Source organism: Sitophilus oryzae, unplaced genomic scaffold, assembly GCF_002938485.1.
Source record: "Sitophilus oryzae breed Bouriz unplaced genomic scaffold, Soryzae_2.0 scaffold_172_pilon_pilon, whole genome shotgun sequence".
NCBI lineage: Eukaryota > Metazoa > Arthropoda > Insecta > Coleoptera > Curculionidae > Sitophilus > Sitophilus oryzae.
Genome location: NW_022146424.1, coordinates 5,446,252 through 5,473,671, shown reverse-complemented (window position 1 = coordinate 5,473,671; position 27,420 = coordinate 5,446,252). Strand labels below are relative to the sequence as shown.

General features: G+C 32.2%; 1 protein-coding gene across 6 annotated transcripts in view; it reads left to right on the top strand.

Annotated features, from left to right (window-relative positions):
* Positions 1–17,304, top strand: part of LOC115881679 (mucin-2-like) — a 28,144-nt gene extending 10,840 nt beyond the window's left edge. For 4 of the 6 annotated variants that reach the window (XM_030899266.1, XM_030899264.1, XM_030899265.1 and 1 more), the window contains exons 4-16: positions 849–908; positions 962–1,105; positions 4,541–4,687; positions 4,863–5,009; positions 5,993–6,142; positions 6,205–6,294; positions 8,110–8,247; positions 12,561–12,632; positions 13,359–13,496; positions 14,347–14,496; positions 14,557–14,634; positions 15,266–16,182; positions 16,366–17,304. In XM_030899266.1, the coding sequence (XP_030755126.1) occupies positions 849–908; positions 962–1,105; positions 4,541–4,687; positions 4,863–5,009; positions 5,993–6,142; positions 6,205–6,294; positions 8,110–8,247; positions 12,561–12,632; positions 13,359–13,496; positions 14,347–14,496; positions 14,557–14,634; positions 15,266–16,182; positions 16,366–16,521 (2,387 nt within the window). In that variant the 3' untranslated portion in view covers positions 16,522–17,304. The remainder of the gene's footprint in view (positions 1–848; positions 909–961; positions 1,106–4,540; positions 4,688–4,862; positions 5,010–5,992; positions 6,143–6,204; positions 6,295–8,109; positions 8,248–12,560; positions 12,633–13,358; positions 13,497–14,346; positions 14,497–14,556; positions 14,635–15,265; positions 16,183–16,365) is intronic. The other 2 variants (XM_030899268.1, XM_030899269.1) reach the window with 2 other exon arrangements.
* The last annotated feature ends 10,116 nt before the right edge of the window (positions 17,305–27,420 follow it).

Sequence of the window (27,420 nt, the reverse complement as noted above, 5' to 3'; positions counted from 1 at the left end):
AAAGACTTACATTATATTTTTAGGGCCACAAACAAAAGGAATTGTCTAATTAAAACACATTGATAATCATTTAATAATATTATGATTGGCGCTATGACAACGACAATATTTTTTGAGAATTTGACAATAGTATGACAATGGCCGTTGGTAACTATGGAAACTACAAAAAAATTCTAATTTAACGCAATCTGGCAATAACTAGTAGCAACTTCTTAACCTAAAAATTAATTGCACTACCACCTAGCGCCTGAGGCTGGAACTATTTTATTTGAAATTTTCGTGGAAACGGTGGAACCGCTTTTGCTATTTCACTTTCCCACCCCTGAACGCAATTAACGTTAACAGAATATCCTAGCAACAGTTTGCGTTCAGTTGTATCCATGTTGTATCCTGGTTGTATCCATAGAGAAAGCCTAATATTTTGCTTATAAAACAATCAACTTTTAGTTTCTAACCACAATTTCTCGTGACAGAAAATAATCAAAGGCCAAAATAAAATTTCTCTAGCAAATTTTGAAGTATAATTAGTGGAGAAGTTAAAAGTTTGATAACTTTTTCTACTAATTGAAAATGTCTACCACTAGTTTTGACGTTCTGAATGCTTACATTGAAATTAAAGGAACAAACTTCTACGCTAATTGAAGCCACTAATTTATTCCACTAATTGCGAGGTTCTGAATGAAGCTTAATGGTTTGAACTGAAGGTAAATTATTAGAAATAAAAAGAGAAATCAGTCAATTAGGAGATACTAGTCTTAATCAAGTTTAACATAAATAAAAAAAGACAAAAGGGTTGTAGATCATAGTTTTATTTGGAGTTGTAAACTTATTGATATTGTTATATACAGGTTGTCCTATTGGTCAGCAGCTAACTCCTTCAGGAACTTGCGAAGTGATTTGTCCTATTGGTAAGTTATCGTCAAACTTCTTTTTTAACTTTATTTAAATACCGATTTTACAGGATACATTAAGACGCCTACGGGTCAGTGTCTACCACCTACGCCTCCTCCTACACAACCACCTACACAACCACCTACACAACCACCTACACAACCACCAACAGAACCATCAACAGAAGCACCAACACCGACAACTTGTCCACCAGGTAAACTGGGGAAGCAAACATAATTCAGTTGTTATTTACTTATACACATACCTACTTTTGTATACATACATTTATCTTTTCAGATAAAAGAACGAGATTTGGTATGTTAGTAAATGACATAAATTAGGATTGATTGAGATATTCAATTGTTTTCGGTCGCTTCCGGTTTCACCGGAAATGACTACAACTTTTGATTTTTAAATGCACCATCGGTATTTTTTTTACTTTTGTCGATAGAAAATGACACTCTGAATAGAATGAAAAGACATATCATATGTCAACTTTTGATATTTTCGCATATTTATGGTTTATTTGAAATTATAACATGCGGTTCATAACGACAATTTGACTTGAAATACCAAGTGTGTGGTATCAAATTATTCGTAAAAAAATGCTTTATCCAAATATGCTAACGAGTCACCCTCGTTCCATTTGAAAAAAAAAATGAAATTGAAAATTGAGATATGAGCAAAATACGATATGGGCATCTTTTAACCTGTCAGGGACAAGACACTAAAAACATTAGATGATCAAATCTATTTTTCCAAGGCTCCTTGATTAAAAATTAGTGTTTTTAACACAGCCATGGTACTCTAGATTGAAGTTTACAATACACTTTGTTTTTGAGTGGATATGTGAAAAGTTGACATATGATATGTCATTTGATACAGAAAGTCATTTTCTATCGAATAAAGTAAAAAAATACGGAGGGTGCCATTTAAAAATCAAAAGTTGTAGTCATTTCCGGTGAAACAGGAAGTGACCGAAAACAATTGTAAACGTCAATCAATCCTAATTTATGTGATATACTAACATAGCAAATCTGGTTTTTTATCTGAAAAAATAAAAAAGTTAGAGGTGTGAGCCACTTTTGAGGCGCACCCGGTATAGCTTTTCCAACGAGTCAGGGAAGATTTCACGGCAGACCACATTCAAACCAGAGAAGAACAATCGTAGAGAAGCGACAAAAACCGTCGGCACTATTGAAGTGAGGGGGACCAAGTTTTGTGACCTTCAAATTGGCGTACTTGAGAGATCGCCGGTTTATAGCTACACTGAGAGAAATTCAATGAAGGCGAAAAAAATGAGAAAAGCTATACACTGAAAAAACATGTGTTCAGTAAAAAGTATATTATTATAAATATTTAGGAATCATATTGAATAGTAACTATCTTTTAAGATTTAAGGGGTTTCAGCGGTTTGCGGATTTACCGCGTTCTAACGATTTTCTAACCTATTCCTTTTAGAAGGACATTTTCAAATCGTATCTGATAATATTGTTTGTTTCGAAATTAATATTTGAAAGTGCTTTTTTTAATCAAAATTATCATAAAACAAAAATTATCATAAAGACAATTTCGAGTATTTTTTTATCAGCTGTTATCACAAGAGTTAAAACAAACTAAAAAGTAAATTGAACATAATTATCTAATTGAGGGTTAGAACCGGGGTGTTACAAACTAATTTACCACAATACACCAAAATACTTTATTTCTGCAGTGCATCAACAGATGATTAAAAAACATAATATCTCTATAATATGAGAACATAGGTGGTAGATTAAATATACAAGAAAGAAAACCCAGAAAAGATTCAGTGGTCCTGAAAATGTAAGCAAATTTTATTTTTAATTTTCAAAGAATCTCGGTTATTCTGGACTTATTCGAAAAACGGTAAAGAGAAAATATGATGCTTCATTTATCGAGATCTACCGACCCTGAAAATATTTGCACTTATTTAAGACTCACCCTGTATATTAAAAAATCATATTTTACATAAAAAATCATGCCTATTACAGTACGTCTGCTGGATCTGTGTCTATGAAAGGAATGCGGACAAAAAACATTTAAATAAACAACAATATATTTTATTCGTCGACTTGACGAGTACGTCACCGCAAATCGCTCCGCCCACTCATTTTATTGGCTACTTGCAAATTTGTCGAATTTTTATTGATGAGACGCGTCGTCTAATTTTTTTACGAAAAATTCGAGAGAATATCGTTTCTCCTCTCACGGATACCCCGTAGCTATAGAACGGACAGACGTACTGTACATTTAAATATAACACAACTCAAATTAGCGTCGCTAATATTTTATATTTGCGATATAAAATAATTTAATTTTCTAATACATAGTTTTAATTTTCTAATTATTGTTTATTAAACGCCAACAACCTGCATCTATTTTAAGTTTTAATAATATTTAGTTCCGAAAATTACTTTTTTCTTTAAGTACTATTATAAGGTAAGGATAAAATATAGATTAATTAATTCAAAAAGATTAATTCTGTACACAAATAAAAAAATAGTAAGATTTCAGGACTTTATCATTAACAATGGCAACGTTGGCCGTATTCCGAAAACACGTTGAGATGACAGTTAGCCGGTTTACCTCCCACTCCAAATTTTTAGGCGGGATTCGTTTTGTCGCTTCTTTACGATTGTTCTTCTCTGTTCAAACCATAGAAAATAAAATTTACTTGTGAATTAAAATACAGACGCAGCTGTTCATGGATCTTCTGCACACATCCTCTTGTTGAAACGGCGATATATTAAATTTTTACTTACAGTACATCTGCTGGATCTGTGTCTATGAAAGGAATGCGGAAAAAAACATTTAAATAAACAACAATATATTTTATTCGTCGACTTGACGAGTACGTCACCACAAATCGCTCCGCCCACTCATTTTATTGGCTACTTGCAAATTTGTCGAATTTTTATTGATGAGATGCGTTGTCTAATTTTTTACGAAAAACATCGAGAGAATATCGTTTCCCCTCTCACGGATACCCTGTAGCTATTGAACGGACAGACGCAGACGTACTGTAATAATTATAGTTTCTACTATAGGCTTGATGCATTTTCCGCCGGTGCTGCAACTATCGGAGAATACTGTAAACAGTGGACTAAACAAATGCACTGGTTTAAATAGCGAATTCACGAAAAATTTGTTATATATTCTAAAAGTGTTCAAAATATTTTGATATCTTCAGAAAGTCTAACTTGTATTATAATTTATTACACAAGCTAATAAAACTTTTTAGTTCTTATGAACTACTTTCTCATACTTTTAGTTCAACTGAAATGCATCAAGCCTGTATAATCTCAACATATTGAAATAGTATATTTTGTGAACTAATTGATTAGTTATGAATATACAGTACGTCTGTCCGTTCTGTGGCTATGGGGTATCCGTGAGAGGGGAAACGATATTCTCTCGATGTTTTTCGTAAAAAATTAGACGACGCGTCCCATCAATAAGAATTCGACAAATTTGCAAGTAGCCAATAAAATGAGTGGGCGGAGCGATTTGCGGTGACGTACTCGTCAAGTCGGCGTATAAAATATATTGCTGTTTATTTAAATGTTTTTTGTCCGCATTCCTTTCGTAGACACAGATCCACCAGACGAACTGTATATATTCATTTTAGGAAGTGTAAAAGGGTATAACGGTGACTGTATACCTGAAGCTACTACGACTTCTGGACCTTATTGTGCTCAAGGACAACGTGAAGGACCGAATGGAGAATGCATTGATATCATAAGAACCACACCTCCTCCAACTACATGTCCTCCTGGTAAGAATTACAAATATATTTCTATTTATTCCCACAACAAATCAGAGTAGAAGTAAGAAATTCTGTGATTATTTATTTAAAAATGTTTATAGTCTTATTCAGTTAATTAATTTATTAAATGTAGACCCTTATATCAAAGATAATAACTATAATTTTCTTTGCTTGTACATTTCAGGTACAGTAAAACAATATGATGGTCAGTGTATACCCGAAATTACAACAACCACAGGTCCTTACTGTGCTCCAGGACAACGTGAAGGTCCTTATGGGGAATGCATCGATATCACAAGCACCACACCACCTCCAGTTACATGTCCTCCTGGTAAAAACTACAAAGTTACTTCTAGTGGAGCAGGAGAATTTTGCATCCTCCTCCTACTCATAATCTATAACGTTAGACAAAAAACATAAATAGAAATAAATAAAAACCGCTAATAAACAAGAAAAAAAACGGAATTAAACTGGAATAAATGGCTGAAACCAGAAAAAGCTGGCGCCGGGAGGCACATGTAGCCGCCCATACTAAAATATGTTAATAAAAAGTTGGTAGGCAGTTTTTTTATAGTTTCAAAGTAAAGGAATTTTTCCAATTTTTTTTATTTCAAAAACTGCGACTTTGACTGATGTTGATGCTATTACAAATTTTGTTGCAAATATTATTCTTAATCTTAAATTGAAAACCGCGTTTCGCTAGCTACTGTAATTTTGGAGTTACGATTTTTTAAAAATTTTAACCCCCTCCCATACCCCCTTACCAACACCCCACCCCCACCAAAAACTAATGGTCAGATTCTCGGGTGCCACAGTATTTTTGTGCCAAATTCGGTTAAAATCGGTTTAGTGGTTTTTGAGTTATCGTGTTACAGACGGACAGACGGACAGACAGACACCATGAAAATATTTTGTATTTAGGTCATTTATGACCCAAATAACTCATTTTGAGCGAAATTAAAAAAATCTTTTATTTTGCCGATCTTAATAGCCTACCATATACCTATTGGTATGGTCGGCTAAAAAACAGATAAAAATGAAAAAAGGTTTTCGCTTTTCAGCTGTTTTTTTTCTGGATTTAGAGATTTGTTCCATTTTATTCCTGTTTTTGCTTATTTATGTATTTTTAATATTTTTTCGTCTGACGTCACATATTGGGGGAAAGAGGAGGATATTGCAGAAATGGCCTTCTTCCTACATCTATTTATCTATTCAATAAATGATTGTAATACCTCACAATTCAGTGTATTCACTTAACATAGCAGAACATTTTTATTAGGTGTGTATTAATTACTAATTTTGTATGCATTTTAGGAACAACACAACAATACAACGGTCAGTGTATACCCGATGTTACTACTACAACTATTGCACCTTACTGTGCTCAAGGGCAACGCGAAGGACCTAATGGAGAATGTATTGATGTTACAACTACTACACTACCTCCCACTACATGTCCTCCAGGTAATAAATATATTTGTATTCACACCATGAATTAATTATTTATATAATCTTGATGCTTGCAGGATACTCTTCAACAATATATGGACAGTGTTTGCAGATTACAACGACTACTGAACTCACTACAACAGCACAACCAACAAGCTGCCCACCAGGTACTATAATATATATAATAATAATAGCGCCATAATAGGAGTAGCAAGGTACAGCTTGCCATGCTAGAGCCGTTCGGTATACAAGGAAGGTAATGTGGCTAGCACTACGCTTCAACCGCCTATTATTACTTCAGGATTGTGAATCCCAAGTACTCATTTAAGGCTGAGTCGACCTAGGTACCCAAACTATTTTTATTTTAATAAAAATAGTCGGCTGATGAAAGACCGGGTGTAGGATTCGAACCCACAACCTTGAGATTATTGGCCGAGAGCCTGTACCTCTACGCCACCGGGCAGCATTTTTCCGTTTCCTATACGGCTAGCGCAACCGATTGCGTTAATCGCATAGGAAACGGACTCGAAACCTGCAACTCCGTTTACTAAGTGGTTAACGCAACCAGTGCAAATGATATTATTATAATGAGTCATAATATTATTATAATGGAAAAAAAATTCTTGCAGTTTTTAGGTATATAATAAGATTATATAAGAGTTTCTTGCCTTGAACTGCTAATATAGAAATTCATTCCACGCTGCCAACCAGCTGTCACTACCGGTTTCGGGGCCCTACCCCATCATCAGGTGAGCTTGGGTATTTTCACAAAACGACGAGCACAGCGCAGAATATATAAATACGACTTGTCGTAAAGTAGCGGTAAGATATTAAGTCCCGCATCGCGAGATAGCGGCCTGCGTGCAATGGTAGTACTTTCGTACCACCGAGGCACAACTATCGATAGTAAATAAAGGCTTTTTTCGGCTAGCCCAAAATATATAATGGAAAATAAATTTCTTGCAGTTTTTAGATATAATAAAAAGCCTTTATGTGGCCTTTATGAATGGAATTATTATGATTTTCATTGTTGGAATAATATTTTTGTAACTTTATTTATTTGATTAATTGTCAAATTAAATTGTTTAAATCTAAATTCTTAGAGTTTTGTTATAGTGTAGTGGTTACAAGCAATATTCAGTGTCCCATTTTCTGTGTCCTAAGTGACTACAAATAGAGCATACCTAGAAAGTTCATTGCAAGCGTTTCTTTGCATGGGTTGCGATGACCAGTTAGTAAACGGAGTTGCAGGTTTCGAGTCCGTATAGGAAACGGAAAAATGCCACCGGGCACCCTACTATAATATGTATACCGTGCTGGCAACAGTTACTTTTGGGTCGGCATTTACATGTGTGGAAGTAAATCGCATAGGGATCTTATTAAGTCGGAGTGAGAGAAATGCGACCGACCGACACGACACGACGCGCGACGGTGTGCTGTTGCGGCGTTGCCGATACGCCTTTCCCTATCAAGTAAAGTAAAATCACGATCGCAAACCGCTTATTTTTAAAAGACTTATTTTTCAAGAGATAACTAGATGAAATCATTAGACTTGTTTCTGAACATCTGAAATGGAATTATAAGGATATCGTTAAGGTGTCATTTTTTTTATAACGAGAAAACGTCAGTAATCACGGTAATTTGGGGTTTGTATTTCGTTTAATGTTTTGTCAATAAAATATGGTGGATAGTGGATAGTCGTTTTTTATTAATGTATTTTTTATGTGGTTTATACCTCTGTTTAGTGAAATGTCGTCTGAACATAATAATAATTTTTGCCCTATCATATAAACGTTTTATAACACCTTTTTTACAGTTATATTGTGATTAGATGTGGAATTTAAGTATCTATCTGTGTTTGTGGGTTTTCTGTAAACATCTAAAATTAGTTTATTTTGAAAGTTTGACACAAAAAAAAATTATTATTGTAATTTCATGTTCGCTGGGTTAAAAAAATCACTAAGAAACCAATTCTGTTTTAGGATATTACAAAGGACCTGACGGTGAGTGCCTTCAGGAAGCTACCACTACCTCCAGACCATATTGTGCAAGTGGACAACGTGAAGGTCCTAATGGAATATGCATCGATATTATTACAACTCCAGCTCCATGCCCACCAGGTAAAATTATCGATTTCTTGTTTTGTCGATATAGTTATTTATCTCTCCAAAAATTCTATATGTATATTTCGCCGTTTCGTATTTTGCAGTGGCGAAATATCCATATAGGATTTTTTTTGAGAAATGAATCCGCCACATAGGTATAGACATTTTTTATAGTTATTTATGTATCAAGGGAATTATAAGGGTGTTAAGGGTGTTATAAAGGTGTTATATGTAAGAAAGAAAAGTTACATAGTACTGTGTAAAATCGTTATTTTTGGGGCTTACTCAACCGGGTCTCACAATGCAAATTCACCTCAAATATCCATTTAGTTGGTCATTGGCAAGCACTCTCTCATTGTACATGAAAATAACAAAACAAACATTTACTGATCTGGATAAAATTAATAGTTAAATAGTAAGACTCACCCGGGGGTACTCCGCCCCCTAGCCACTGATATATTCTATTCAATATATCCCATTCCATATTTTCCATCTAATTCAAATATCATTCGGATCTATTGGTTAATAATCTTCAACAACTAGCTAGTGTCACCTGAAATAGTATAGGGGCTTCCCCCAGACGCAACTCTGCCGCTAAACAGATTCGCATCCCAATCGAATAAGCTAATTGGGGTACCTCACTAGTCTCTCTACCCCAACGCCGCATCGTATCAATCGAGAAGACAAGGGATACCTCAAACTCTCAAAACCAACCTCGAAGGAAAGACATCACCAGAGGTTTTCTTCTTGTCAAACGACCCGTTGCCTTACAGTACTTGCAACGTTTATAGTCAAAAGACTCTCAACCCCCAAATATCAGCTCTATGACGAAACACAACACAACAGCCGGCTGGCCAGTCTACTACTGAACCGCCGCACAGTGCTTCGAACATATGGCTCTAGAAGACAAAAATGCCAAACTTCTCTTTTATTGTAGGCAATTTATTCAAACTACGTTTATTTGACACAAATGATGAGTACTCTCATTGTACTAAATGATGATGTTCTTAGTCCCACGTTTATGAAAATAAATCTTATAAATAATAAAAATGTTGGAGCTGTGTTCCATCTAAGGAAATAATAATTTATAGTATGAAAACGGTGTAAGTATTAAATAAATCCCTGTGTTAAAAAAGAATTGAAATAACATTAGAACATGATTCCTACAATATAAGCCTAATATAAGATAAAAATGTTTTTCTTTAATGAAAAAGAAACATTAATGTAATATTTAATTAAAAAAAACTTAAGATACTATAAATTTACTTTAGGACAACAAAATGCATAGATTGTAACTACTCTGATTCAGAAGAATCACTACTGACAGAATCTTCCAAATTTATAGTATCCAAATCACAGGTAGATGAAGTATCCTCACATACCTATAAGATATTTCTGTACGTCATTTTCTAATATGTTACTTTTTCGCGTTGTTACTGTTCTTTTTGTTGTATGAGGGATGTTCATAGTTACCTCTTTAATAGACCATATCCATATATTATTTTTTCCTTTTCTTGGGTATGAGGTTTTATAATAAATTGAAAGATGGAAACTTTTTTATGCGACGTTTCGCTCCAACATAGTGGGCTTTTTCAGGAACAAGTGGTGTCTCATTTGACTGGAAGGTTCATCAATATCTAATAAAGAACACATTTTTTGAAATACAAATAATTTTGAGTTCTTGTCCTTATGATCAAGCCAAGTATTAACCAATCGGCTTTGCTTATCAATTTACTCCATCTGAAAAGTATTATAAAATAAAGTTCGTCGCAAGCAGACGCAGGTGAACTATACAAAAATTAAAAGTGTATGAATATGACAACAAAAATATTCAATAAATACGATATGTTTTGATATGTTTTTTTTAAATGCCTTTTTGAAGTTTGAAAACGTAAAATTTTTATACCCATTTAAGAATCATCTTAAAAAATAAATAAAAACTAAACAATCACGAACTTGTTTAAAAATAAATTTAAAGTACATACCTTGTTTAATAATTTCCTTAGTGGGCTTTCAATTAAGTACGTACCATTTAACTCCATAATATACAGAACTACTATGAATGTTATTCTTTTCACTGATAAGATAATTATCGCAAAATTTATTTTTAGTGAAAATATTTGCTAACAAAAAACGCTGTTTATGAAAAATAATATACAGGATGGTTGAACATTGCTATAAGTATAAAATTACATATTCAGATATTAATCAATTTTAACTTTTTTTTCGATTTTTGTCCATGGGACGAAGCACTGTGCGCCGTAGGCAAGCTAAGCCTCCTCTTACATCACAATTTTACCGGATCGTAAATGTTTACATTACTTGCCAATGAATCATACTATTTTCTCTAATCGACTTTAAAATAGAGTGTTTTAGCATTACTAGATAAATAAATAGAGAGTTTCGGAATTATAAAACCATTATTATAACCAACTTATTTTCCAAGTTTTACAACTGTGTGTCTTCACCTTGGGGGTGAGTGCCACCCCTTCTCGGGGGTGAAAAATAAATCACCTATTTTAATTGCAAAAATCAATAAAGGAATGAATTCTAAACAAAAAATGTTCCATAACATTTTTCTCAGAAAATTAATATTTTCCTAGTTATTTAGGATTGAAAAGGTTGATTTTTCATCTAAAAACTGCATATCTTTCTGCCATTTTTTATAAATAACTCGAAAACCTTGCGTTTTATCGCAAAACTCATATAAAGCAAAGATGAATCTTTTGGAATAACGAATACACTATTTTTTGTTGATTACCGTAGGTGTAATAATAGCCGAGTTATTACTCTGTACAGGTGATTTTTTTATTTTTCGAACACTAAATTGCAACCTTTTACCGTAAAATAAAGGCGAAAGAACACATTTTTGGAAGAAAATGAATATGACCGTTTTTAAAGTGCTTGAAAAGACCTTTTAAATGCTTTTATAAAAAAGGTCGTATCTCAAAAACTCGCGGAATTATGATAAAAATAAAATGGTCACCTAATTTTTTCGAACAAAAAATAACAACAAAATCTCTGACTAAAATCATAATAATAAAAAATAAGCATAATACATGTGCAGTTGGCTATATTTAGGTACTTAGAATGTTCTTTGCAAGTTCGAGCGGTTTAGAATGCCGAAATTTGAAAAAAAGTTGAAAATAATGCAAAAAAAAAAATTAAAAAATTAATTTTTAAATTTTTTTATTTTTTTTGACATATCTCAAAAAGTAAGCAAGAGACGTAAAAAATGCAATAGAGTAAAATTGAAGGTCTTTATTTGCAATATTTTTGCTCTCTTTTAATTTTCGGTAGATATTTTTATTTCGTAGATATTACGTTCTTAACTAAGTGGATTCGTTATTCCAAAAGCTTCATTTTGCTTTATATGAGTTTTGCGATAAAAAACAAGGTTTTCGAGTTATTTATAAAAAATGACAGAAAAATATGCAGTTTTTCGATAAAAAATCAACATTTTCAATCCTAAATAATTCGGAAAAATTTATTTTTTTGAAAAAATGATATAGAACATTGTTTACTTAGAATTCATCCCTTTATTGATTTTTGCAATTGAAATGGGTGATGTATTTTTCACCCCCGGGAAGGGGTGGCACTCACCCCCAGGGTGAAAGCACACATCGCTACTATGTAACTTTTGTTTCTTACATATATCTGTATTCATTGTTAAAATTTCACGTCAATCGGTGCGGGTGTCAAGAATTCGGAGGTAATACCCCATTTTTATCCTCGCTTAACAGGCTTTGCTGCCAGGTTATTGTTGTATTAAATGACCTGTTTATAAATTGACGGTTATTGTCAATCGAGTTCAGTTTTTTGTCAAAAAAACGCATTTCGCAAGAATTCGGCACACGTCGAGTAATTTTCCATTAAAATGGAGGAAATATTAAAAAAGCTAAAGAAGCACGACAAGCGTAACTTCCAACTAAAAGCAAGTCCATTTACCAAAAAGAATATAAAAATATCTTCAGTGGTTGGGACAGAAAAATATTGTAGCAGATATCGATAAAATTGTTCTCTTGGAAATTTGTTGTGACATATGTGACATTAATGATGCAAATAAAATATTATACTAGTTACATGAGTGTTCTTTTTCATTTTATATAATTACGCAAAATCTTTATTGTATTTCATGGTTGTTACCTATAAAAGTAAGAGAGCATTATGGCATCTTAATTCCTGTTAATAATGTCTTAAAAGATTTATGACCAATGACATGATACTATTTATGGTTACCGCAACCAAGACGATAATATAAGCTTTTATATTAATTCAGTAAGAAATAAAATAACAGAATATATACTAAAGATATATGATCATTACAGGATACAACAGAGCTTTCTCTGGACAATGTATATCCAGAATCACGACAACCACACCAGCACCTTGTCCAGCAGGTAATTATGAAAATTGTTAAGCAAGCTACTGTTTTGTTGAAGTTTATTTTGAGGTAGCATACGAGTAGGTATACGTTTATTTTTTCAAGGCTAGATACAAAAATGCCCTAAAAATTCTATTTATTGTACTTCTTGTATTGTATTTTTTCTATTTATCAAAAATTGACATATGATATGTCATTCGATTCAGAGTGTCATTTTCTATCGAATAAAGTAAAAAAATACCGAGGGTGCCATTTAAAAATCAAAAGTTGTAGTCATTTCCGGTGAAACCGGAAGTGACTGAAGACAATTGAATACGTCAATCAATCCCAATTTATGTCATATACTAACATACCAAATCTCGTTGTTTTGCGGGACATATATTCATATGAAGTTCTTTTCTTAGAATTGGTCCAAGAATCACCTCCTTAAATATTAGTATGTCATTAAGGAACACCCTGTATAACGTAATAGTTTTTATAAAAAAAATAACAATGAATATGGAAATGAAAATACACACACAACAACAAAGAAGCTCTTCTTTGTAGAAGGCAACCTTTTGTAAATAGTTAGTTTCAAAAGTCAAATTTTGACTTACATTGTAGTTTATTTTCAGTTTGCTTGGATGTGGAGACAGTTAACCAAGAATAAACATTTCTTAAAACCAAATAAAATCTGTATCTAAATGTCTGGAACGCACTGTAGAATATAATTTCGGATATAAATAGATTTTAATATTTCTAGGATATCGTAGAGGCTACAACGGCCAATGTATACCATTAACTACAACAACCACTGCACCATATTGTCCAAGCGGAACACGTCCTGGTCCTAATGGATTCTGTATCGATGTTACAACCACACCAGTAACTTGCGCTCCAGGTAAAATAAAGCTTCTCGCTCACTTAGGCGGTGCGGCGCGGTGCGATACTTTTCTCCAGAGAAGTTTGGATGTATTTTAACGGGAGCCCGCTGCGCAACGCGAAGCGGCACGACACGGCGCGAATGGTTGCCGCCCGCGTCGTCTTCAGAGCAACCAAGCGGCGCGGTGTAGTGGCGAAATTCATATCGGAACACTTCGGAAAACTTCGGTAACTAAACAAACTAACTAAACAAACAACAAGCCTTTCTTCGCTGGTCACAGCCCGTCGAAATTTCTTATTTTGACGAGTAATGGAATTCTCCACTAAGTTTAAAAGTTCATAAAACTTTTCTTCAGACATCCTGATTCGAAGTATTTAAAAAACTTTTTTGGGTCACGCTTTAAATCATCAAATAAATGGTGAAATTCCCCAAGCCGATCTCTCTTTCTATTAATTTCGTGTATGTTCCCAGCAAGTCTTTTTTGACTTTTTCTCTTGCTCCTCTGCATGTAACAATGCAGAGAAAACGAAAAAATCTTCGTCGGTGGAACTACTACTTGACATTTTGCCGTTTCGCTACCTACTGAAAAGTCTCGCAAAGCACCGCGTCGCGCCGCCAGCGAGGAGATGCCATCCACAGCGTATACAGCACCAGCAGGCCAATTTTTCTGTTAACGTCAGTTTCAATTCTTTTTTTATACAAAGCCTTAGTAGAGCCTAGAATCCGACTTTGAAATACATAAGATAAGCAAATATCTGTTAAGAATCACAAATTTCAAGTTATAGACCATATTTATATTGGCTGGCCGGTACTGAATAGGCTGCGGTATAATGCCAATAAAATAAGTAAAATACTAATTTTATTACAGGATATGTAAAATCAGCTTTTGGCAGCTGTGTAAAAATAACAACTACTACTACTACTACTACTTTTACAACTCCAATTAATCCACCTTATTGTGGATCTGGAGAAAGGTTGGGTCCTAATGGTGAATGCATATCAGTTACCTGTGGTCCAGGTGATTTAATTATATGACTGATACATTTTCATAGGTTTTAACTTTTAATTTGTGTTTTAGGATATATTTCAGGAAATTTTGGACAATGCCTACCAGTGACGACTAAGACTACACCGCCGGCGCCGTCTTGTCCTCCAGGTACTACTTTAATATGTTTGCCTTTAATTTAATATATTTTCCCTGTTTTAATAAATATCTTGCTATTCAATTATTATTACATTAGTAAGAACAGAATAAAGTTTGTCCAACGAGGGGATTCATGATAGTGACAATTATGTGTGTTATTTTAATTGACAGGTAAATTGTATTTTTTATCATTTGTCATGTGTCGAAATCTTTCCTGACTCGTTGAACAGACTATAGTTTACAGTGACTGATTACTATCTGCCAATATTCTGATCAGTGGCGCATCTAGAGATTGGGTCTGGGAGGGGTTGTGGCAACCTTTAAATAAAGTATTAAATTTAAATTACATTTTCGCTAAAAGGTATTGTGACTGTTGAAAGAAATATACTTTGAATGGTTTGGATTTTCTATTTTGATTGGTATAATTAACTTTTATTTTTTTTAGTACATTATTAAAATAATCTAAATTGGGGAGTTTAGGAAGAAGGGCAATAAAGTAACAATATTACTTATAGAGTAGAGTATTCACAAATATCAGAAAACATGTTACACAAACTTGTAAACCTGTAAAACAGAGTAACAAATAGATATTCCAACATCTTATGATAAACATTAGCTATATACAATCTTTTTGTGATTTTAGGTTACAAACAAGGACCATATGGTCAATGCATTCAAATAACGACAACAACCACACCACCAGCAACTTATCTGCCACCTGTAACAACTCCTCCTCCTGTGTCATGTAAACCTGGGGAAATATTACTTCCTGGTGGTTATTGTAAACCTATAACATCACCAACAACCCTTCGAACAACACCTACCCTACCATCAACCTACTTACCGCCTGTAACTACTACCACTCCCCCTCCTCCTGTCACCTGTAGACCTGGAGAAATTTTACTCTCTAGCGGTATCTGTAAGTCGATTACTACTACTATACGTACAACTATTACAACTAGTACACCGCCAAAACCTCCAGTAACTTATCTGCCACCAGTAACAACAACTACTCCTCCTCCTGTAACTTGTAAACCTGGACAATTATTAACTCCTGACGGTATCTGTAAACCAATTACTACAGTTCCTACCACTACTGTTACCCCTTCAACACCCCCTGCGACTTATCTCCCTCCAGTGACTACAACTTCAACTCCACCTTCCAAACCACCTGTAACTTATCTTCCGCCAGTAACTGTAACCCATCCCCCACTTGTGACATGTAAACCAGGAGAAATATTGCTTCCTGTTGGTATCTGCAAGCCTGTTACCTCTCCACCTACTCCTAGCACAACTCCTACTACTCCAAAAAATACTTATTTACCTCCTCCACCAGAAAAGTCGACTCCTCGTGTTCCAAACACGTATTTACCACCATGCTCTAATCCATATAATTGTGAAATACCTGATGAATCAAGGACTGTAAGAGTTGTGGTGTCTGCATGTGCATCTGGATTGAATTGTGTGGATGACGACCACTGTACAGCAAGCGGGTATATTAGTTCAGAACCAGTGACACTCAGTAATGAGCAAGAACTATTGAGGGAACACACTACACAGGTAGGTTTATATTCTATGTAGATTTAAGAATTATTTTGAAAGTTTCTTTACTTTAAAAAAAAATTAAAAACATTGTTGAAACGCACCAAGCCTATAATAGGCCTCTACGAGTATATGCTATCGAAATCTGAATGATCTTGATTTGTTTTCTAGAGAGTATTCAAAATCTTTGTTGTATTTTAGCGATGTTGGATCAAGGAAAAACGCAGTCCAGGATTTTGTTGTCGACAAGTGATCAACGAAGAACCTTGGCCATCGGCTAATCTAATCAATGGCTTGGACGATGGACAGTACGCTGAAGATGATTCTATTGGTCAATATCACGGGGAAAGAAAATGAATACAGTGTTCAAAATAGATTTAAGATAATGTGATGATTTTATATATAAAAAACTACGATAAACTATACAGTGAGAGTCAAAAAACATCTCATAAAAACAGGGGTTGTTTAATTTTTTCAAATTGTAAAATATAAGTTGAATATACAGGGTGAATCAAATAGTTGGAACTAATACTAACTCTATTTCTTATTGAATACTCCTTATATTTTTGTAACATTTGCTATCACAGTTGGACACAATATATAAGAAAAACAGAACTAAACTTACTTGAAATTAATTGATGGTACTACCAAAAAAATTATATATTTCTATTTTATATTTATTGCTAAACTAACTCTAGATCTCTAGGTACAAACTATGCTAATATATGTATAGCTATATATTAAATATATTTCGAAATTACTGTAAGATACACAAATTATAAATAATAGGGGTAAAGCAAAGTTGGTACTAGGTCCTACCAAATGAAGCTCTTATATGTAGTATTCAACTTTATGGCGTCAAAAATGGTCAAATAAAAATAGGGTGTGCCTTAAATAAATACAAATATTTTTAGGGATGGTAGATTTCGATAAAAGAAATTTTCTGTATACCGTTTCTCATGATGTGTTTTGAATTATACCATCCCTAACCTAAATATTTGCACTTATTTAAGACCCTCTATATTATAGGGTAAGATTCTATTAATAAAGATAAATAAGTTTTAATACTTATACAGGGTGAGTCTTCAATACGTGAAAGTATTTTTAGGGCTGGTAGATCTCGATAAGACAAACATATTTTCTCTTCACCGTTTCTCAAATAAGTCCAAAATAACCGAGTTATTTTACTCTGAAAATTTAAAAAAAAAATTCTTTGCTTAAATTTTGAGAACAACTGGATTTTTTTCTGTATTATCAAGAAATTATAAATTTTTCAAAAAATTACAAATATTCTATTTTTTTTTCGAAAAAACCTCATGATCGTGTTTCGCAAATGATGATTTGCCCTGTATAATTATTTTTACTTCTTTTTGTTGCCGTTGTATATCTATGGTAAATTTTTGTATATGTACATTTAGGATAATATTACTCCATATTTATTAGTACAAATGTTTACAATATTTTTAATTTTGTATGATTAAATTTATAGGAAAATAAATAAAAAATTGTTGGACTTAGTACTTGTTATAATATGTTTATCTACATAATTCTTATTTCTGATGTTTAAGAAGTATCTGAAGCTGCTTTTGTAGGAAAACTATTTTTGTTATAAAGTAGTACACAGAATTATATTTATTCTTTCCATTTCAAAATAAAAATTTTCTAACAGCATAGTATTTTATCAAAATCGAAATAAAACAGTAATTCGCCACACACGCTCCCAGATTTTTGCACTGGATGCGCCGCGTTTCACTAACAATGTTAAATCAAATCAAACAACAAACAGACAAACAAACAAATACCTAACGCTTTATTGTGCAAAAAGCCAAACTAGCTTCATCGACAAAGCATTTACAAAACAAACAAAAGCACACAAAAATATACAATACAAATCATACAATTCAAAAAAAATTAAAGTCATTAAAATTACAAATAGAACATACATGGACAATTGCAGAACACAAAAAAAAGGCGTATCAATAAAATTTTACAATAGGAAGATTATAATAGTAAATAGATATAATTTTAAGAGTTATAAAATATTAAATACTTGACCTTTGACCAGTGTGTGAGATGACCAAAATTTTAAAATTCAAAATTTTGTTCATGATTAAACATCTACAAAAAAGTCATTTACCGCATATAGGGTAAGTCAACTCTCTCCAGTAAGTATGATTTAAGAGCTTTGTGAAATGCGGGAAAGAATGAAAGCGACTTGATATTCAAAGGTAGATGATTGTACATTTTTTTAGCATTGTACAGGGTGAGTCAACGATAGAGTAAAGTCCATTATCTCATTTATTTCAAGGTTTACAAAAAAATGTTTAATATAAAAGTTATAGGGATAGTTAAGATACACATTTTAAAATTATTATAAAGTATACAAGGTGCTTCAAAAAAGTGTGGCGGCTATAACATATGTTTTTTTAAATGCAACACCCTATTTTTTATTTCATTTTTAGATTCTGCGTAAAATTCCATAACTTTTTTATATATAATGTTATATACCTAAAATTAATAGTTTTTGTAAAATTTCAATTCATTTAAACAAATGTTAAATTGCAGTGTGGTAAAAAATTGTCAGTGGTGCCATTGTTTCTGAAGTTGCAGTACCAAAATTTGGTAGGAGAGTTTTATAGAGATGAAAAAAAAGATATATGTAAAGATATTTTAGTTAAATGATACAGGGTGTTCAAAATATATTTATGAATTTCAACTATTTAAAATTAAAAAATCTCAAATTTTTTAAATGGGACACCCTATATATTATCATTTTTTCTGGTAGATTTGACAACACTCTGCAACTTTTATTAAGTATGTTATATCCCTATTTTTGATAGTTTGCGATTTATTCCCATTTTTTCTATTTTTACCCATATTTTTAATACAATTACCCTATAAAATCATAGTTGCCATGACAAAACAAAACTATTTATTACTTACCTTTAACAAGTAGCTTCATAATTAGTTACAATTCCTGGTATTAGTTAAAATTAATTAACTTTACTCAAATAAACTAAATCGCACTAGTGAATTTCTTGGTGTATTTCTATATTATGAAAGATGACACTTGGGATTTTTCGTCGGGGCGAATAGCCATAGATTAGGGTAATACTAGATTACCTAATTGCTGAAGACTACTGATATATGAATTTTCTTCGACATACAGTAAAGTTTTTTCTCGTAGTAATTCTGGTTTATAATTCATTTGGTAAAGCCAATATTACTACTGCCGCGAAACCGTCTCATTACACACTGAAGATGTTTTCTAGATAATATACATACATCTATCCTTATAGTAGTTAGCAAAGTACTATATAATATATAGTACTGAACCAAAAAATGTGGTTTTCTAAGCTTGTGCGTGTATATCAATCACATTGACTAATTCATTTCAAGAAAATCTGTAACTCTTATCTCTACCATTTATACTTATTAGAACAAATTAAACTAAAATTCAAATTTTGTCCTTAACTTGCTTAACAGACATGAAATTGTGATAATTATTACTTTTTGTCATGGCAACTGTGATGTTATAGCGCAATTGTATTAAAAATATGGGTAAAAAAAGAAAAAAATGGAATAAATCGTAAACAAATAAAAATAGGTATATGACATTCTAAATAAAAGTTGAAGAGTTTGGTAAAATCAATCAGAAAAAATGATAATATATAGGGTGTACCATTTAAAAAAATTGAAATTCCTTAATTTTAAGTAGTTGAAATTCCTAAATATATTTTGAACACCCTGTAACATCTAACTAAAATATCTTTACATAGGTCTTTTTCTATATCTTTATAAAATACTGCTACCAAATTTTAGTTGTCCAACTTCAGAATCAATGCCAGCATTGACAATTTTTTAACCCACTGCAATCTAACATTTGTGTAAACAAATTTAAATATAACAAAAACTAATAATTTTAGGTATATAACATTATACATAAAAAAGTTATGGAATTTTACGCAGAATCTAAAAATAAAATAAAAATAGGGTGTTACGTTTAAAAAAACATATGTTATATTCGCCAAACTTTTTTGAAGCACCCTGTATACTGTATAATAATTTTAAAATGTGTATCTTTACCATCTCTATAACTTTTATATTTAATATTTTTTTGTAAACCTCGAAACAAATGAGATAATGGACTTTACTCTATCGTTGACTCACCCTGTACAGTATTGAACTTTGAACTAGTTCTGAGCTCGGGGTTGGCAGATAAAGATCATGCTTCGCATTCCTAAGTGGATAGTTATGAGATGGTCTTTCGGGAATAGCAGATATGTGCTTGCGGATTAAGCAAACGGATTCAAAAATGAATAAAGAGGAAGAGTCAGTATTTTGAAATTTTTAAAGAAATTCTGGTAGTGAGTTCTACTGTTCAGTCCCAATAAATATCGAACTGCTCTCGTTTGAAGTCTGAAAATACGATCAAATTTTGTTGCGCAGCAAGTACCCCAGAATGGAAGGGCATAACGAAGATGTGACTCAAAAAGGGCATAATAGGCTATTCTAGAGGTTGATAAGTTAAGTTCCTTAGAAAGTGCCCTTAGCGCAAAACAGGCAGCGCTTAGTTTCTTTGATAGAGCTTCGATGTGAAAGTCCCATTTTAACGAGTTGTCTACAACAAGTCCTAAGAATTTCACAGAGTCCACGATGTCAATAGTGGTGTTATTAAGTACAAAAGGTTGTATAGTATTTTTATATGACAAAACTTTAGTTTTTGATAGGTTGAGGCATAGGAGATTATAGGATCGCACCAAGATTTAATGGTGCGTAAGTCACTGGATATAGTACTATATAGTGCATAACATCTGGGCCGCTCCAAGTGAAACTAGTATAGTCTACAAAGAGGCAGATTTTACCGCTAATATCTAGTTTGCAATGTCGTTGATAAACATCAGAAACAAAATAAAGCCAAGTATTGAACAGCAGTACTTGGCCCTATTATTATATGATATCATTAGCAGAAAATTAATACTAAACTAATATCTACAAAATTTAACGTTTATATAGGGGCTCAGTTGGTACCGACCAAACGTAGCAAAACTAGCCAAACGGGCAAAAACCAACCGAGGGTAATAATTAATTACCGAGATTAGAGTAATGGAAACAGAGTTCTGGAAGGAATTGGACCATTATCTTTGTTCGTATTATCTTTGTATTTATTTATTTTTACGCCCTCATATGACATCTAATTGCCTGTAATTTGAGACTTGTTTGACTAATTTTAAATTATTAACATCTATACAATGATTTTTATCAACAATATGCTGTAGCATTTCATTAGTGACTACACAACTTCGTCCGCATTAAAGGCTTAATTTGGATTTAAATATTCTACAAAGTTAAATTATTTTTACAATTAAATTTTCCGTACATTTTTTCAAATTCTGGCCTACTCCGGACACCTTAAAAAGCCGGACATGTACGGGTAAATTCGGAAAATAGAAAAAACAGAAAGCTCAAGTAAGAATTTAGGAAGGAGATATTTATGTCCAAAGATTTTATTGAAAATAAAGTTACTACAAAAACAAATTTGTCAAACGCACGAAAATTAAATTTTTATAGTTTTTATATACAAGATTTATTAGAGTATCTTATCTAAGCCAATCTTTACACAAACACCTTACAACGAATAACTTTTATTGAACAATAAACAAAAATATATTAATATTCTATTTTTAAACATCACGATGTTTAAACCTCGAATTTTTGCGACTGTGAATTAATTACTATTTGAACACCATCAATACGTTTGTTCCAACACAGCAGAGAATTGTTCTTGGTACGATTTCGCTTATGTGCAGAACGATGGCTGTCTTTTATATTTTGCATATAAGGGTAGAGAAAATAGTAGATGATTTTTAAACACTATTGTTTTTAGTCAACAGACAGTAAGTTGTGGTACCTTCAGCAGGCCTTCTTGATTTTGATGATCTTGATTGATTGCCGGGTCCAGACCAAGACGACAAAAAGTAACACAATTTTGAGACAAAAACAAGACAAACTTGCGACAATAAATGGGGAATTCTGACAAGACAAGCTTGAGACAAATTGTCCACACTACAGTGACAAAAGTTCAACAAAGTCAAAGGTTGAGTTGTTGCGAATGAGTTTTATTAGCCATGTGTGATTTCACTGGTTTCCTACTGCTGGTAGGACACGCCATTCACACTGCGCCGACAACTTGTCGTAAAATATACGAACAAAACATAGACACTTTGATCTTTACCGACTATAGACGGGACTTTGAAAAGTCTCCGAATTTTGAAACAAAACAAAAATGAGACAAAAATGTATTGGATTTGTCGCAATTTTGTAGTAAAACATGAATGCTTCGGTCTGGTCGTTGTTTTGTCTGCTTGGTCTGGATCCTGCATAAGGTTTGCTTCGTTTAATCTTCTTCTTACAGTCCGTTCACTTACATGTACGTTCCTTCGATGCAATTCATTATAAATTTGAAAAGCCGGCAAACGGCGCGGCGCAGAGCATTTAACTAAAACTAAAATAGTGGGACATTGGCATTTTTCTTCAGTTATCACTATTCTTGCTGACATTTTTTGACAGAAATTAAATAATACGACTAGGAATTTTTGCTACAGGGCGAAAAGAATAAAAAAAGGCGTAATGGAAGGTCAAAAAAATACGAAGTTTTATAAAAGCACTTTACAGGTATATTTTGTCGGGTACCAACGTCGGTTCGACCGCCTGACGACCCTTATTTGCACCTAAATGGGGAATACAGATTTGGGTCGCCTCGACGTCGGTATCTGACCTAATAGGGAATGTAATTCTACCAATTACCAACGTCATATTACGTTGGATTTTAGTTACTTATAATTCGTCGCTAAGCACTTACGTTACGTTTGGTTTCATATTCGCTATCAAGAATACATAAAAATCTAACCAAACTACCTAATTACAAATGGATTCATAATCACTCCTCGATAAGTGCCTATCTAATTTCATATTATAATAATTCTGAATCATTAATCCAGACATCAGTTTTGTCAACGGAAGTCACTTTTTTTATATATCTGATTAAAATACTCCGGAAAACAACGAGCGCCTTCAAAATTAGGTAGATTTATGAAATTAAAATATCTATAAAAAAGTTACTCGCAAAATATTTTTTTAATTTTCTTGCTGGTTTAATCATAAAACTGTACTGTGGTTCCCCCCAAACTCAACCTTATCAATATTATTCTACTAGAAATCGAAATGTGAATATAAATTTTAAAAACAAAAAACGATTTTAAAATGGCTGACAATCGGATACGTGTTAAGAATGGCGGATTTCTGTGTTCGACTTAATATGAACTACCAATATACCAATTCCGACCGGGTCTCCAACATTAGTCGTCTCACACGACCGAAGTCATCAAACCGAACGACCGGCAATCGTATTATGACGTATATAATTCCAACGTACGCCACGTAATCTCACTTTGCGTATCAGTGATTTGTGGATTTGTGCAACTATATTTTAGTTTTTGTTTTCTCCTTAAAAAAATGGGCAGCCACTTTTTTAAGCCTAACCTCACATGTGGGAGGAGGAGAGGTCTGCTGGTTTCCTAAGCTAAAAAATGAAATTAAGATGCACCAGTGTGATGCAGCATCGCTTCCGGATAAAAAGCATTTACGGGTGGAAGCAAGACATCACTACTACTATTATTATTTTGCAAAAGCCTCGACCTCTTTCTGTAAAATGTAGATGAATGTCTAAATGCCTTTTTAGTGTTTTTCTAGGCATAAGTTTGTTTACAAAAACTTTTTATTAGGTTATGTTCATGATGTTCATTAGGTCGCAAATGCTACTTAATGGGTTGTATTTACGGACGTAAATAGAGATACGTAAATCAGGTTATAAATATGAACATAAAATACAACAAAATATAATTGGACGTTACTTTAGGGATTATCAGTGAGACGTATCCTATTCGGACAATGGGTAGACGTCGGGCTAGTTCAAGTATATGTACGTCGTGCAATCCAACGTGGGAACGACGTTGAGAAATTAATAAAAATGGTACGTTGTTATTTTGTACGTCGACAGATCGTTGGATTTACCGACTCAGATCCAACGACGTCGCTTTCCTATTAAAAGGTCGTATCACCAGCACCCGACCTAAATTTGCACAAAGTCTGACGTCGCTTCAGGTCAGATTTAGTTCGAAGTCAGATAGATGCTATTTGGGGTGCTTTCCATAAAATCAATAAAATGAAAAATATAAGAAATAATATACAGGTACTGATTTCTTTCGAAAATCGACATCTATGAAACTATGAATCCTTCCTGGATACAAACGGTACATTGTGAGACAGGAAATTGTAGAGAGGATCAAGCCCTATGACATAGGATACAACATTTTAATGAACAGTGTTTGTAAAAATAAGGAAAAAATATTAGCGTCCCCTTCAAAAGCGAATATCTCCAAAAAAATAAAATTATTGAGATAAGTCAAAAAATAAACTATCGAAAAAAATGCACATAGATGATAAAATTATTTTCAAATTTCTTGCTTTTCAAACAGATTGCACAGGGTGCTCCATATTTTCACCAAAATAACAGTATTTTGAGTTTTCTCTTATACTTGACAGATGGGAACTTTTATTTTTAATTTAAAAAGAAATACTAAAAAATCAAATAACTTAGCTACAAATTGCTTCAAAATCATCAAAATCGCTTCACTAAAACACAATATATAAAAGTTTAAAATATAGAACGGTACATATTTCTGTGTTGGAACAAATCTAATAGCAACATTTAAAGAATTTTGACGTATTTACAGTTTCATCTTATTAGGTAGTTATTAAATATTCGATATAAAAATTTAAATCTGGTGTGGGACGAATTTTATTGTTACTACTTTGTTCCTTTTTGTGCTCTTTGCTAAAATTGCAATATATATTGATTTTATATAAATTTTTACTCGGAGATCCTTGTTTCAACACCGTATTTGTTTCTATTAAAATTATGTAATATTTTCTATGTAGAAGTATAAAAGAAAGGAACAAATTAACATCTAAAAGTTAAGTTGATTAGAGCTTTAAAAAGTTCAAGAACTTATCAATTTCTAATAGTAGTATATTATAAAATATACAAACATTTCCTAACATTAATTTCATATTATGATTATTGCTAACCAATGGGCATTTTAATAATAATATATTTTCTCTGTTTTTTTTTTCATATTTTAATGTTTTAAAGTAATTTTTAGCGGTTTGTATACTGGGTTGTTCACCACATACGACACGGAGTATTGTAGCTAAACGATTAGATTTTTACAAATTGTAAGTTTTGGGTTCGTTGAAGGACTATTAGAGCTACAATTTAAAAATATTTTTACAAGATACAGAATGTCCCAAATAAATAAAAAATATCAAAGTTGTATTTTTTAAAATGGAACAACCTGTATATTATTGCATTTTTAGTTTCTACGATTAAAATAAAGGTAAATTTGATTAAGGTTTATTAAACTTAAACCTAACCGTTTTTGAAATATTTTCAATTTTGTGAAATTGCAGTATAAATTTTAAGGCTTCATTTCTCCGAGCGTATCAAAGTTTTTAATTCTAAATATTTACTGAAGTTTATCTATTGATCAGTTATTGTGTTGCAATACTAAAAATTATACTACCTTATACAGAGTGTCTAAAATTTTATTTTAAACAATAACCTGTTTAATTTAAATGGAACACCCTGTATATTTTATGAGAATCAGATGCACAATTTAATTGTCTATCAAATTGTATTATACCACTTTTCACCTATCCCTTCAAGTTTTCGTAGAAAATGCATTTTCTTATAATTTAGACCTCATTTATCAATATACCCATGGAATATTGACATTTTAGATTGTTTTTAAAACAACAAATGTACAGGCTAGTAATATTATCGTTTTTAGTAAAACGATAATATTACTAGCCCATTTGTATGCAAAAAGAAAACTATGTAAATCTTTACAAAAGAGTATACCATTAATTAAATATACCACCAGTATTTCCGCCCAAATACTAATTAATTACATATTTAATTGTGTTCGTTAATAAATTATTCTAAATAAATGTGGATTTAAATCAGAAATCAATATAATAATAAGTTATGAAAATGAACGTCTTTGTTAAAAATAAGAATTTGTCAAAAAATGAAATATAATTTTTAAGGTGTTAGTTTGTTTTACCACACTGTCTAATACACATATATAATTCAGTTTTTTAGTATTTGGAGCAATTATTATTAATCATCGCAAACAGTCAATTAATGTAGTTTGAATACTGGAATCATATTAATTGGTTCTCTTTAACAAATATTTAAACAGTTTTTTTTATTTTTTAATGAAATAAACGAATTATATCGACAATATTACTATCTGTACTCTTTAAAAATTTGGTACATCTTTAAAAATAACCTAAATTGTCAGTATTTCATGGGTATATTGATAAATGAGTTCTAAATTACAAGAAAATTCATTTTCTACGGAAACTTGAAGAGATAGGCAAAAAATGGTATAACACAATTTGATAGACAATTAAATTGTGCATCTGATTCTCATAAAATATACAGGGTGTTCCATTTAAATTAAACAAGTTATTGCCGTTTAAAGCTAATAATTATTTGAAATAAATATTTAGACACTCAGTATAAGGTAGTAAAATATTTATTATTGCAACACAATAACTGATCAATAAATAAACTTCAGTAAATATTTAGTATTAAAAACTTTGATACCCTCGGAGAAATGAAGCCTTAAAATTTATACTGCAATTTCACAAAATTGAAAATATTTTAAAAACGGTAAGGTTTAAGTGTAATAAACCTTAATCAAATTTACCTTTATTTTAATCGTAGAAACTAAAAATGTAATAATATACAGGGTGTCTCATTTAAAAAAATACAACTTTGATATTTTTTAGTTATTTGAGACACTCTGTATCTTGTAAAAATATTTTTAAATTGTCGCTCTAATAGTCCTTCAACGAACCCAAAACTTACAATTTGTAAAAATCTAATCGTTTAGCTTCAATATTCCGTTCGTATGTGGTGAACAACCCTGTATATGACATCATTTAATTTATAAAAATTTTAGCTATACAGGCTGAGTTTTAAATAAGTGCAAATATTTTTAGGGCTGGTATAGATCTCGATAAAAGAAATATATTTTCTCTTTACCTTTTTTCCAATAAGTCCAGAATAACCGAGTTGGTAAATGGTTCCAACATGACTTTCATTATAACACCCCCCCCTAATAA